Source organism: Hylobates moloch, unplaced genomic scaffold (genome assembly GCF_009828535.3).
Source record: "Hylobates moloch isolate HMO894 unplaced genomic scaffold, HMol_V3 SCAFFOLD_5, whole genome shotgun sequence".
Classification (NCBI taxonomy): Eukaryota; Metazoa; Chordata; class Mammalia; order Primates; family Hylobatidae; genus Hylobates; species Hylobates moloch.
Window position 1 is genome coordinate 125,865,288 of NW_026652280.1, and position 15,421 is coordinate 125,880,708.

A 15,421-nucleotide genomic window follows, 5' to 3' on the forward strand; every position below is an offset into this window, starting at 1 on the left:
GCCTGGGTGACAGAGCGAGACTCTGTCTCAAAAAAAAACAAAAAAACAAAAAAACAAAACAAAAAGCAAGCAAAGGAAAACCAACATAATTATTTGTATTTTAGACCTATATTTAGTAACATATTTCTCTCTTAGTCTTACTTTAATACTTGAAAGTAACAATAACACTTACCTTACAACTATAAGAATGGCTATAAGAATTGAACAGATAGGATCTGCTATCATCAGACCAAAATTTTGCATCATGATGGCAGAAGCAATTACACCAATACTTCCAAGTGTATCTGCTAGGATATGTAAAAATACACCTAGAAATAAACCATAATAAAAATCAAAACAGTGTTTTGGTTAATTTAAAATACGAATATATCCTGGAGCTATACTCTTAATTTTATAAATAAAAAACTAGATATCAACTTCAAAAATAAGTAAGCATATATACTCACCATTTAGTAACCATGTAATAGTACATTTATGAATTAAAATCATTTTTTCTGTTTCAAATCAACAGGGGTTGAAATATCTGACTGGTAAATTGTACTTTTTCTTAATGATATAAATGAGTAGAGAAGCAAGTTGATTTTAAAAATTGCTTGTGAACATTCACCTCTGGCTAAAAGGGGTCCAAAAGTCAGTAATTTGTTATGGGACGGAAACTGCATTCATTAGGCTAAAAGAACTGGTCAAGAAAACATTTTAACTATAGATATACGTACATACAGAGCCCTCTGCTGGTGATTACAATTATTACCATTTGGGACTACAATTTCCCATAAACCATAATTCTACTTATCCTGTTACACTTATTAATTATCCTAAAAGCTCTATCTAAATTGGTTACATACTACACTCAGAGGTGATGTGAAAGCAGGCACTGATTTGAATATTTTTAAATAAATATAAAATACATGTTGAACTTTTAATAATTAAATATTAAATTGTAGGATACTGATGTTATACTGATATTCTAAGAACTTAGACATAATAACATTTAGTAAGTCAAAGTTGCCCAGAAAACCATTTAAAATGTCAAGAAGTAAGATTTATGTACAATACTTTCTGAAAAAAACTCAACTAAGACAAATTATTCAACGTTTAGATCTTTAATACAAAATTTCTATACTGCAAAACATTCTTTTAAACTTCAACCATGTCTTGCTAAAATAAGAACATTCTGTAATACCATCATCTGCCCTATCTGAAAAGAAATAGTTAATGCATAAAAAGCATGTATCTAGTTGACAAACACTTGATTTTTCTTTTTTAGTATTCACTGCACAATAAAGGGTAAACTGTAATTATTTTTAGGTATAGAAACACAAACTTAAACTCAAGAAATGTTCTCATAACTTAAAAATGTACTGCTAATGAGTCAAATCAAATCTTGTGTTCTGGGAAATTATACTTCATTTTATTTGCCACTGATGGAAATTTATATCAAATATTATATTAAATATAAATCATCCCTCACTACCTACATATAACTTTTCATTTATATACAGTTTAACTCTATTATTATAACTGTTCTTCAAAAAGAACAGTTCTTTAAGAACAACTCTCTTAAAAATTTTTCCAAAAGAAATAAATTTTGTCAGACATACTTATAGAATAAATATTCGGTTCCTATCATGTATTTCAAATAGCAGTGAATTAAATAGGTTAATAATGTTGGGGCCACTTTAACTTTTAAAACTACAACTGGAAAGAAAAAATACACATCAAAGCAGATTGAAGGTCCCTAACTACAAACTCTTATATATGATACATGCTTTTAAGCCTTTATATTCTTTAATCAGTGTTTTGGTAGAATAAAAAATGAAAATAACTCTAAACATGAAAGGAAAAAGAAAACAATGATTTGTTCTTGATTTTCCTTAGACTGGAAAGTCCCTGGCTACCATTTATTTGCTAACCTGAAAACTGGTTTTATTAGTAAGTGTCATTAAAACTACCTAAGGCCTTCTTACTACATAAACTGTTTAAGAAAAAAATCACTAAGAAAGAAATATAAACTAGGATGTTTAACTTATACAAAGTTAAAAGCCTTAGAAGATGTGGTAGGATACTGATAACCTAACCCCCCAAAACCTTAGTAAGCCAGGAGTCAAGATGTAGCAAAGAATTGAAAAACGTAATTAATTCAAGTTTTTCATGTATGAGTATCTATCTACCTGGTCATTTTACAAGAAGTTTTTAATGCCAGGTAGTTATCTCTGTTCTTCAGCTATTTACCGGGCTCTTCAGCCACCATAAATTGATAAATATTCAGAAAATATAAACTTATTTTCATAACAACTTATATAAAAGAATTAGGAAGGCAAATCTAACTTGCTTTCCTCCAACTTGTGATGACTTTCAAAATTAAATTCTTATTATCAAGGCTAATTTATAGTACTTGATATAGATGCATCACATATGCATGATTATATGTTATTTCAGCAAATGTTATTCTAAAACAATTCCATATATTTTTTAAATGGAAAACTTGTGATTGGAAGACACATTTAAGCCTTCTGAAAATATGTTTCTCAGTATGAAGGAATATATTCACAGTGAAAAAATCAAAAACGAGAGTTATATAAAGAAATAGTGAAGAAAAACAGGTGCAGTTGAGATTAGATCAGAAGCCATTCAGAAAGTCAGACTGAAGTCAAAAGTTAATAAAGGCAAGTAGATAGCTGGGAATTAGGAAACCCTGACAATAAAGTCTAAATGGAAACTCAGAGCCAGAGACTGGTTCATAACCCACCCCCCCACCCACAAAAACAAAACAAAACAAAAAAAAACTACTGTAATTCATAGACAGGATTGATTTTCTCTGGCTTGTAAAACTTTGTAATATACAATTTTACACAACATGTAAGCTCCTACAGGTATTAGCTATTGATGGCCTACAAATATGATGGAGTTCTCACTTTGCATTAGATTTTTCGCTCTAAATTTTCCCACAACATAAAGACATATTAAATATTATTCTTGGAAAAACTATGTAATAATCCTGTAAAAGCAAACATACTCCTACAGACAGTCCTCAACTTAAAATGATCAACTTATGACTTTGGCTTCATGATGGTGTGAAAGCAGTATGCATTCAGTAGAAACTGTACTTCAGATTTTGAATTTTGATCTTTTCCTGGGCTGGCAATAATGTGCTATGATCATCTCTCATGATGCTGGGCAGCAACAGTAGGCGGCAGCTCCCAGTCAGCCATGCAATCACAAGGGTAAACAACTGATAATGTACTCTACAGTGGACTATATTAAATAAATTACATGAGATATTCAACACTTTATTATAAAATAGGCTTTGTGTTAGATGATTTTGCCCAACTGTAGGCTAATGCAAGCGTTCTGAGCACATTTAAGGTAGGCAAGGCAAAACCATGATGTTCAGTAAGTTAGGTGTATTAAATGCATTTTCAACCTACAGTATCTTCAATTTACCACGGGTTTATTAGGACACAACCCCACAGTAAATCAAGAAGCATCTATACAATGTTTATAGTCACAGGCGTGGGTATTACTTATATTTAAGCAGAATAGTTTCCGAATCTTTTTGAGATGTGAGTCTCACATGTTCCCCAGAGTGGTCTCAAACTCTTGGGCACAAGCAAGCAATTCTCCCACCTCAGCCTCCTGAGTAGCTGGGATTGTGGGGACATGCCAACTGCACCCAGCTCAATATTTTGCTTTTATTATCAAATCAGAGAAAACAGTCAAATGATAATTAAAAGAATGTCTGCTAATATATCTAATAGTATATAAAAAATAATCACTAGAAAGGCTGACACTAAACACAAACACTATGTTTTATATTTTTCTTAAAGGAAAACTTCAGACAACTAAAACTTCAAAACTATAAAAGCACTTTCAAAAAACTAAGAAACATAAAAATTGCTTGTCATACCTTGTAAAATCTGTCTGCTGGGTCCTGTTGTTTCTTTTAAGGAGGGGCCATCTGTAGAGAATTAAGTTATTTTAAAACATGTTTTCAATTCCTCATTCAAATTTTTACAATTCAGAGTCCTTTTCATTCAAATGCATCGTCAAGAATGCATGACTATATAGCCACATCAAACTTACAAATTTATTTTTTAAATTTAATAAAATAATTGAGTGGAGGTAAATTTAGTGGCAGTAGTTTTAAAATTCATCAAAAGTATGGAGTATTTCAGAAATTATTGTATTAAAAAGATTAAAAGCACAGGAAATTAAAGACATCGTGAAAATCTTCCAATATTCATAAAATATCTTTTAATACTCTTACAATTGGAAAATTCAGAGAAACCCAAATGTACTGCTGGAAGTTATGAGGTCCAAGAAATGAAGCCAGGATAGAAAGATAACTTGACTATGGTAAACAGTAGTTTTTCAACAGCTTCTAGATTAACGTGGCAAACTCTTGATACAGAAGAGATAAAAATAATTTTTTTCGTTTTGCCTTTATGATGAAAAAATGCTATAATTTCTATCTCTAAACATCTTGAAAATTACTAATCAGCTTTAACATTAAAACAGGAAATATAGGAAAACAAGACAAAAGATGAGCAATATTTGTTTAAACAGATCATCAGGAAGACTGACAAGCTTTCTGATCATAACTAACAATGTACCTGCTATCATCATTTGTTCATGGCTCACAGCACCAAAAAGGTCAAGGTACCCTTATCAGTACAGCTTTGACAGAGCATTATAACAATGTTCTGCAATAATGTAACAAAGAAATATAAAAGCATAACACCATATAATATTTCCTATCTAGATATTGTACTGCTGTATGGGAATGAAGAAGTAGCTACCCTGAAAAATCCAGCTGATAGCCAAAAGTGTAAGAGATATGCAGTTTTTCAACATTATTTTGGGATGCATGTGAGCAAAAAAGTTGGAAAAGCAAGGTTTTAAAGCATACCAGTGTAACTGTTATAAAAATACAGCATATTTTAGAGACTGACACAGGCAACAGGCAAAAATAGACAAGAAGGATTACATCAAATTAAAAAGCTTCTGCAAGGCAAAGGAACCAAATAACAAAATGAAAAGGCAACTTACAGAATGACAGAAAATATTTGCAAACTATGTATCTGATAAAATATATACAGAACTCACAATCAACAGCAAAGGTAAATAAATAACCTGATTTTAAAATGGTCAAAGAGTCACAGAAAGACAAACATTGCCTGTTCTCACTTATTTGTGGAGTATAAAAATTCAAAACAATTAAACTCATGGACGCAGAGAGTAGAAGGATGGTTACCAGAGGCTGGGAAGGGTAGTGTGGTGCTGCGGGAGGAGTGGGGATGGTTAATGGGTACAAAAAAAAAAAGAATGAATAAGATCTACTATTTGATAGCATAACAGGGTGACTACAGTCAATATTAATTGTACCTTTCAAAATAACTAAAAGAGTGTAACTGGATTGTTTGTAACACAAAGGATAAACGCCTGAGGAGAAGGATACCTCATCTCCATGATGCGATTATTTCACATTGCACGCCTGTATCAAAACATCTCATGTACCCCATAACAATATACACCCACTGGTTGGGAGCAGTGGCTCACACCTGTAATCCCAGCACTTTGGGAGGCCAAGGCAGGTGGATCATGATGTCAGGAGATTGAGACCATCTGGGCTAACACAGTGAAACCCTGTCTCTACTAAAAATACAAAAAGTTAGCTGGGTGTGGTGGCACACGCCTGTAATCCAGCTACTCGGGAGGCTGAGGCAGGAGATTCACTTGAACCCAGGAGGCAGAGGTTGCAGTGAGCCGAGATCACACCACTGAACTCCAGCCTGGGTGACAGAGCGAGACTCCGTCTCAAAAATAAATAAATAAATAAATAAATAAATAAATAAATAAATAGAATATACACCTACTATGTACCCACAAAAATTAAAAATAAAAAAATTTATTAAAAAAATAAAAAAATAAAAAAGTAATAAATGGCCAAAGGAATAAAATAGACATTTCTCCAAAGAAGACATACAAATGGCCAACAGGTACATGAAAAGATGCTCAACATCACTAATCATCAGGGAAATGCAAATCAAAATCACAATAAGATATCATATCATACCTGTTAGGATGTCTATTACCAAAAAAGCAAAAGACGGTAAGTGTTGGCAAAGCTGCAGAGAAAAGGAAACCCTTGCATACTACTGGTGGCAATGTAAACTGGTGCAGACACTATGGAAAACAGTATGGAGGGTCTTCAAAAAAAAATAATGGAACTACCGTATGATCAGCAAACTGGGTATATATCCATGAGAATTAAAATCAAGATCTCAAAGAGATATCTGCACTTCCATATTCACTACAGCATTATTCACAATAGCCAAGACATGGAAGCAACCTAAATGTCCATCAACAGATAAATGGATAAAGCAATGTGGTATATACTTACAATGGAATATCATTCAGCCTTAAAGAAAGAAAGAAATCCTTCTAATTTTGACACATGAATGATCCTGAAGGACATTAAGCTAAATGAAATAAGCCAGACACAGAAGGACAAATACTACATTTATATCACTTATATAAGGAATCTAAAATAGTCAAACTCATAGAAATAGAGAATAGAATAGTGGTTGCCAGTGGTTGGAGGAAGTTGGAAAAGGGGAAATATTAGTCAAAGGATACAAAGTTTCAGTTGTGCAAAATAAATAGGTCCTAGGGATTTGTATAGCGTAGTGCCCATAGCTAATACCGTATTGTATACTTAAAAATCTGCCAAGAGTGTAGATCTTATGTTAAGTGCTCTTACTGCAAAAGTTGAAAGAAAGAAAGAAAGAAAGAAAGAGAAGGAAAGAAAAGAAAAGAAGGGAGGAAGGGAGGGAGGGAGGGAAAGAAAGAAGAAAAGTAAAGTAAAGAAAAGAAAAGAAGGGAGGAAAGGAGGAAGGGAGGGAGGGAGGGAAAGAAAGAAGAAAAAAGAAAAGAAAAGAGAAAAGAAAGAATTGAGAGTAGGGGGAAACTTTCAGTGGGAATGGATATGTTTATTGGAGAAATCATGGTGATGGTTTCATGGGTGCATACTTACCTCAAACTCATCAAGTTGTACACATTAAGTATTTATCTCTTTTCACATGTCAATCATATCTCAATAGAGTAGTTAGAAATTTGGGTTTTTTTTAGACAGAGTCTAGCTCTGTTGTCCAGGCTGGAGTGCAGTAGCATGATCTCAGCTAACTGCAACCTCCGCCTCCTGGGTTCAAGCTATTTTCTTGCCTCATGGAAAAATTTCAAAGACTGAAAAATGAAGGGCTTAGAAGGCTCACTCTCCAAGGTCCCTTTCATATTTTCAATTCTAAAGCTTTAGGATTCTGTCTATGTTGCAAATACAAGATAATACTTAAGCACACACTCTATTGAGAGTAATCAAATTGTGTCACCCAAGCAGCTTCTATTAAGCTATTAAGTTGATAAACACCTCATAACTTAGTACCTAATGCTATATAAGTTAGCATCCAAAGATTTCTAAAAAAACATAGAGGTAAATATCAGGTGACAGACATCAAAAATTATAATACAAATGTGAAAAACTGAAAACCTCTACCATATTTTTATAAGCCAATATAGCACAAAAGGCCTCATGATGCTTAAAAAATTATGATTTTCATTTCCTAAAATGCAATTGTTCCTCATTCACTAGTACTCATTTAAAATAGTGGCATTTGGGGGGAGGGAAGGGGGGATGGTTAATCAGTACAAAAAAATAGTAGAATGAATAAGACCTAGTATTTGCTAGCACAACAGAGTGACTATTGTCAATTTGTAACTTCATTGTACATTTTAAAATAACTAAGAGTATAACTGGATTGTTTATAATACAGGATAAATGCTTGAGGGGATGGAAACCCCATTTACCCTTATGTGATTACTATGTATTACATGCCTGTACCAAAATGTCTCATGTAACCCATAAATATATACACCTACTATGTACCCACAAAAATTAAAAATTAAAAATAAATACATAAAAAAGTGGCGTTTTATTATGATATACCCCCTGGAAAAAAGCGAACATCCACTGCCTTATAATGAGTTAATTTCATGCTATACAAAAAATAAACTAGCCCTGGGAACCATTTAGATTGATTCATTAGAAAAGAAGTTGACTGGGTATCTTTTTTAATAAACTATTTCAACTAGGAAAAGTAATCCACAAAACTCTTGTTTATTTGGAGTCTGTCCATTTGTCTCTAGGCTGTACTCACCATGAGAATGAAAGTGTCCATGTCCATGAGCATGATCATGGCTATGTGCAGCACCATGTTTCACTTCATGGCTATGGCAATGATCGACATGGCCATGTGCCTGATCTAGAGCACCATTAAAGAGGGAATGACTGTGTCCATGGCCTAGAAAACAAAGTGTTAGGACAGAAGGTATGTAAAAATATATTATATAAATGGTTACAATTATACTGACACTAGCCCAAAGAATCAGCTCTAAACTCAGATCAATTCAATAAACATTTACTTGTAAAAAGTGTTACACATTTATTAAAACAATCCTAAGTTTCTGCTATGGAGTACCAGCAGGTAATGAAAGCATAGAGGAAAGTGATAGACTCTACTGAAAATGAAAATAAGTACTGACTGGAAGTATACAGATATCTCCAAAGAGGTCAGATGTTATTCATTCATTTGAGAAACATTTATTGGTAACATTTTCTACTATAGGAATCATTCTAGGCACGGGAGATGAGGCAGTAAACAACAAAGACAAAATTCATGGCCAAAATTTTTCAAAGTACTATTACACACACTAACAAAGATTAACAAGACATATGCAAATGCTCACATTAAGGCAGACACAAGAAAGCTGCTGCATTTGGTAACAGAATCAGTAAAATTACATTAAAGCAGGTAGAAAAAGCTAAATGCAAAAGAATGCCGAATCCTTTCTCCACAGCGTACCTAAAAACAACTAAACCACCAAGAAACATCTTATACAAGCTATTCTAAAGGACAGAAAAAGAGTAGATGCTATCCAAGTCAAAAATATCACTTTTACAAAAATTCTAAATACCAGTAAATTAAATCCAGCACTGCACTATATGAAAAAATCATGACTATGAGGATCTCCAAGACATATTTACATAGTACATTTCATAAACACACACACATTTTTTTTTTTTAGACAGAGCCTTGCTCTGTCACCCAGGTTGGAGTGCAGTGGCATGATCTCAGCTCACTGCAACCTCCACCTCTCGGGCTCAAGCAACTCTCCCATCTCAACCTCCTGAGTGGCTAAGACTACAGGCATGCGCCACCATGCCTGGCTTTTTTTCTTTTTTTTTTTTTTTTTGAGATGGAGTCTCACTCTGTCACCCAGCATGCCTGGCTAATTTTGTATTTTTTTGTAGAGATGGGGTTTCGCCATATCGCCCAGGCTGGTCTCAACCTCCTGGATTCAAGTGATCCACCTGCCTTGGCCTCCCAAAGTGCTGGGATTATAGGTGTAAGCCACTGTGCCCAGCCCACACAAAACTTTCTGATAAGTAGATTTGTTTTGTGGTTTTCTGATATTTGTCTATTTTATATAAATGATATCATGCTAAACAGATAAGCTACTAAGGTCTGGTGGGATCCATGATAACAAGCACAGCTCTGAGAAGGCACTGAGATGGAGGGGCATAAAGAAGTGAAAGGGATAGTTCAGGAAGATATTCACATAGTCTGTTGACATCAGAAATCAGTATAGTTTAACTTAATTCTCTCAAGTAAATAATTATGACAGAAACCTAGTAGAAAATGAAGAAACAAAGTGTCCTAACCATCATACCAGAGCCATGAGAATGTCCATGACCTCCATGTTTGAAAACAAATATTCCTATTAGGTTTACCACAAACCCAAGAATGGAAACAAGTAGCAGTCTCTCATGGTGGACATCTGGAGGGGCTAACGCTCTCTAGAAAACACATAATACAAACAAATAGCATTGATATTATTTCTGATTGATCAACTAACAAAATCATAAGACAACATTAAACACTTTCAGTTATTTTTGCAATTAAAAGCACTAAAAAAAATCTCCCAAAACAGTTCATAGAAATAAAACCAGTGCTCACATACTGTAGAAAAAGTAACAATTACTATTTTAAAATAAATATAAATATTTAAAAGCATAAATATTTGGTCCAAAACTTGTTCTTATGTGGTATCTTAAAATACTGCCTTTCATGGCTCACACCTGTAATCTCAGCACTTTGGGAGGCTGAGGCAGGCGGATCACTTGAGATCAGGAATTCAAGACCAGCCTGACCAACATGGTGAAACCCCGTCTCTACTAAAAATAAAAAAAAAATTAGCTGGGCATGGTGGTGGGCTCCTGTAATCCAAGCTACTCAGGAGGCTGAGGCAGGAGAATCGCTTAAACCAGGAGGCGCAAGTTGCAGTGAGCCGAGATCGCACCACTGCACTCCAGCCTAGGCAACAGAGTGAGACTCCATCTCAAAAACTAAATAAATAAAAAATAAAAAAAAATACTGCATTTCATTTTAAGTTCACTAATCTTTAAGTTTTCTTCCTTTTTAAAAAATATGCCAAATGTTAAAGATTCACTGGTTCTAACTTCTTTAGAAACACTTGCCTATTGACCTCACTATCCAGATTGTGCCTCTACATTTCATAGTATTAACACTTCATCTATAACTTGTAAAGCACTATCATTTAATTGCTTTCACTTCCAAGAAGATTTAAATATATTTTTCAACTATTTTGTAAGCTCCTCTTGTACGCACATATCTAATCCAAGATTGTCCACAATATTTAATAATAGTTGAAAAAAGCTGTTACATATATCTTTAATTAATAAACATTTTCATTACAGGAGTGTAATTTACTGACTTTAATAATTATCTACTATACCTCAACTCCTTCCGAGAAAATAAAAAAAGCAGTGAAGATCAAAAATAGGCCATTGACAAAGCCAGCCAGAACTTCCGCTCTAACATACCTAAAGAGGAACAAAGTAAATAACGGAATTATTATGTTATTTCTTAAAAATTAAATCGTAAAATTACATACATTCAGAGATTCCAAACCATATTATATGGTTATAAGTGGCCAGTGAAGCCCTAGTGTTTATAGTACAGTGCATTTTATTTTATATATAGTAGAAATGAGGAAATGAATTAGTATGAATTGTTTAAAAGCAGAATACCACAAAACAGATTTTTACAAGCCAATCAAAAGACCTTCTTAGAGTAAGTAGTTTTAGAAAGACCTTTCACAGAAATTTAAATCTCAAGTTGCTAGTGGAGAAGGAAAAACAGAACCAGACAAGTGGACAAAGAAAGAAGGATTAACGGCTAAAAAGTAGAAGAAAGGGTCTGGAAAAGGAGGTTTTTAAAACTTATTAATTTCTCTTTTTCTAAGAACTCCTTATGCTTTCTGCTTTGTACCTTTTAGCTTTCAAATCTTTGGAAAACAGAGCTTCGATCTAAAGGAAAATAAACTTATTTCTGACTTATGCCAGAGACAACTTGAGATTTATATTTCTAATACTTTTTCTAAGATTAATAAATTTAGCATAAACTTTCAATTACCTATTTTTAGAATCAATTTTAGCTTCACATAATTCTAATTAAACTATTTTTAAAATACCTGTCTTTTGTTCCATGGAGTTCTGAAGCTTTCTGCTTCCTACCTGTGTGAAGCATTGGGGAAAGATTTTATTTTTCTATATGGTATATTTGGCTTAGTTAAAGTCATCAAAAACAACTTTAACTTAGCATTTTTACATGTTCAAACATCATTCAAAGGGTGCTAACAGCAATTAACCACTCTGGTCCTTAAACGATATAATGAGAGCATCAAAACTCGTGCTTTTCCTAGGTTTCTATGCTAACTTCTAGGTAATATGATTTTTACTGTAAAAATATTTTTAAAGAGAATTCTTGAAAATGTACTCTATCAAGTTATATTGGAGTTTGTCCTGTCAAGTGCATTCCAACATAGTATGTATTTCTATGCCAGAAATAATGCATATTTCTATCTTCTAACACATCCAAATAACGTATTACTTGTCAAAACATATTTTTTTTTTCCTGGAGAAAAGTTCATTAAATTCAAATAATTTGCAGCCAGCATTCCACAGCCTACACTTAGGAATTTATCTAATAAATCAGCAGGGTTACCATCCAAAAGTAAAAAGTATTTTCTTTTAATCTACCCCTGTAGTCCCATAACTAATGCTTGACTGAAAGCCTTTTGTGTTTGAGTTCTACCAGATTTCAAGATCAAAGGCAAGAATGTTTTTCAGGCATCTTTTTGTTTCTAATTCCTAGCTTAGTAGGTGTGCTACCTAAGTTCAGATAAAATGTTGGAGTGATTTAATTAGCTTGAGTTTAAGATATATTTGTTAAACTTGGTTGTGGGTTCAAAACAAAAACACATGAAAACTAAACACACTTGCCTTTACAAATATCTGTGTTTACTTAACAGATTGAGTAGGTCTTAGAATTAGAACATGTAATTCATGAATGTGCTGTTGCCTAATTAAGTATGGCTAGTGTTTAGATTCTTGAGCCGGAAAAAAAATAGAAAAGATTTAAGTACAGGTACATATGTACATATGCATGTATGTATGTATCTATCTACCTACTGGATGTATATTACTTTTATGCTGGCTTTGCTCTTTAAAAAATAAGAGTGTGGCAAGACACAAAGATGACTTTTATATAAAGAAATACTTTAAAGTCTTTGCTTGCTCTCATATTCCCCAACTCTTTCTTCTATTGCAGAGTCAGTCAGCTACTGCGGTCATCCTGAATTGGGGTGGGAGGTTATGAGAATTCAACCCTATGCTTAATGTGAATTAATCAGTGTCATTTTGATTCACTGACACCAGTAGTTTACAAATGATGCTACTTATTACTATACCAATTATTCAGTGTTAAATATTGTATAAGCTTTTATTCTTTAATCTTTCCCAAAACAAAACACACACACACATAAGGAGAGGAGAGGATTAAATTAAAGGTGGAAAGAATATTTTTCTCTTACATCAACTAGCTAAAGCTGAACATTAAAATCTGCTATGGTACTGAAGGTATTCAAAGTTATTCCTAAAAACCATTTTAGAGCAGGAGACAATACATTCTAAATTGGAAACAATAGAAACTCTAAGCATTAAAGAACTGAGAATTTTTAATAGTCAGCTACTGTTTATTCAGAAAGATTGTTGAATAAGCTATTCTAATTAGATTTCTGATATATAATATAAATTACTAATTTTCCAACAAAAATTATAACTTTGGATATGATCTTTCTTTAATAATCTAAAATATACTTAAGAATCTTTTAGTAGCTACTGTTTAAGTTATTTGCATATCACCAATATCATGCCATAAAAAGCGTTCTTATCTGAGCTGTCAAGCTGTTTGAATTTATAGATATACAGGATCTAGTACTCTATACTATAAAATGTACAATTAGTATTTTTTGGCTCACTTTTTATAATTTCAAAAATAACCATATCCCTTTCTTATAACTAAAATCAGCAAGTTCTGCCACAGAAATTCACATCTCCTTTTTGGCAACTGTCACAATATATAGCTATTATTGTATTTTTACAGAACTGTTTCCCCAAGAGACAAGTTCCAGCAAGGCAGAAGGCCTGTCTTTACATCATTAGATCATTTTTACATCATTAGAACTGGAAAAGTATTTGACTCATATGGACCCTCAATAAATATCTAAAGAGAACAAGAGCATGTGAAAGAAAGAGTGTGTGCTTGCTAAAGGAAAGAAGCAAAGCCAGGGAGAAAGAGGGAGCAGTGAAGGACCGAGAGTAAAAGACATAACAAGAGGCCTAAGAGACAGTACATGTAAGAAGATGGCTGTAAAAAGGACAGGGAGAGAGTGAGAGAAACTGCACAGGAAAGGGAGAGCTCAGGGAAGGAGAATCAGTGAAAGAAGGAAAGAGAGACTTGGAAAGGGAGACAAAAAAGAAATAGAGCTAAAGAAGTTAAGAGGAGGAAGAAAGATTGAGCCTGACAGACAAAGGGTTAAAAGGTAAAGACCAGGAGAAAACAAAGAATAAGACAGGAAAGGTATGGGGGACAGAAGAAGGAAGAGAAACAAAAAAAGCATGAGCACAAGCCCAAGTGACAAGAAGCAAAGACAAGAGAAGGAAAAGGGAGTTCAGGAGAAGATAAGAGAGAGTAAGAGGCTGAGGACGGCAACGAGAGTGAGAGACAGAAAATATGAGAGACAGATGAAGAAGGAAGAGAATGTAAAAGAGCACTCACAGCAGAAAGGAAGAGAAGAGGAGGAAAAGGACAGGGGAAGAATTAGTAAGAAAGCAGAAGAGAGAGGGAATAGGAAAGACAAAGGGGTGGGGAAGAGAAAGAAACAGAGTATGCACCCTGAGCTCTGCTTACATATATATACAGCTATACTGCAAAATATTCTATGAACTCAAAAATGGAAACACTCAGGCAGTGTAATCAAATAATGAAAAATCCACTGCTTCCTCCAATCAGAGGTAGCAGAAATCAAATTATGCCCCTAACATGATCCAATGTAGTCCCTTCAGCATATAGATACTCTACAAATATTTGATTAATTGTCCAACTCAGCAAGCATATAAGAACTGTTACATAAAAGCAGAGCTAAAGAGAATATAAAACCATATTAGAAAATGATTTTAAATAAATCAACAGCAAAGTATCCATTCAAAAAGAAAAAAGCAAAAGCAAAAAAAAATCCTATTTTCATATACTAAAACTATCTTCTAAAAAATAAAGTTGAGAAATTCCTCTATATGGTAACAATCTCAACAAATTACTGTAGATTCCAATTATATACTATTCAAAAACTCTTCCATGAAGTTATGAAAGTGTTTACCCTTGGGGAGGTAGGAACTCGAAGAGGCCTGAGTGGGGCTTCAAAGATTCAAAAGTTACACCTGTGTTCAATTTGTAACAAGTCACTGAGCTTAAGATTAGTGTTTTTTTGTGTATATCTTATACTTCAATAAAAAGATTTTTTTCTTAAAGTCTTACCCATAGGAGAAAGCATCATTATCTCTCCATTTTGAAATAACAGAAGCTGCCAGTCCAGCCAAAATGGCAGTGCTATCGAAAAACATGTGAAAAGAGTCGGAAATCAAGCCTAAGCTGGAAAAGAACAAACACATTGACAAATTATAATAAAAACCAAATAGTAGGCATCTTTCTCTGAAAGTCTAAGATTCAGCCTTTGCTCATCAGGAATTAACCATCTAAAACAACAATTTCAATATGCTATATAGATAGCTTTGAGAATAAGTTTTAAATATCTAAAAAGCAAACCTTCATACCTCCTGCACAAGGAAAAGCCCAGCTGCTGCGACAGAGGTAGAAACAAAAACTATCTGCTGCTGGGTGAGGGGTAGGAATGTGACCACCCCTTGGTCACTTGCAAAGGTCAG

The 15,421-nt window shown here is 33.6% G+C and overlaps 1 protein-coding gene across 4 annotated transcripts in view; it reads right to left on the reverse strand.

Annotated features, from left to right (window-relative positions):
• SLC30A7 (solute carrier family 30 member 7) overlaps positions 1-15,421 on the reverse strand; it is an 86,260-nt gene that overhangs the window by 60,412 nt on the left and 10,427 nt on the right. For all 4 annotated transcript variants that reach the window (XM_058439530.1, XM_032155238.2, XM_032155237.2 and 1 more), the window contains 6 exons: positions 15,015-15,128; positions 10,873-10,960; positions 9,787-9,913; positions 8,214-8,357; positions 3,908-3,958; positions 173-308 (listed from right to left, as the gene is read on the reverse strand). In XM_058439530.1, coding sequence (XP_058295513.1) covers positions 173-308; positions 3,908-3,958; positions 8,214-8,357; positions 9,787-9,913; positions 10,873-10,960; positions 15,015-15,100 — 632 coding nt within the window. In that variant the 5' untranslated portion in view covers positions 15,101-15,128. The remainder of the gene's footprint in view (positions 1-172; positions 309-3,907; positions 3,959-8,213; positions 8,358-9,786; positions 9,914-10,872; positions 10,961-15,014; positions 15,129-15,421) is intronic.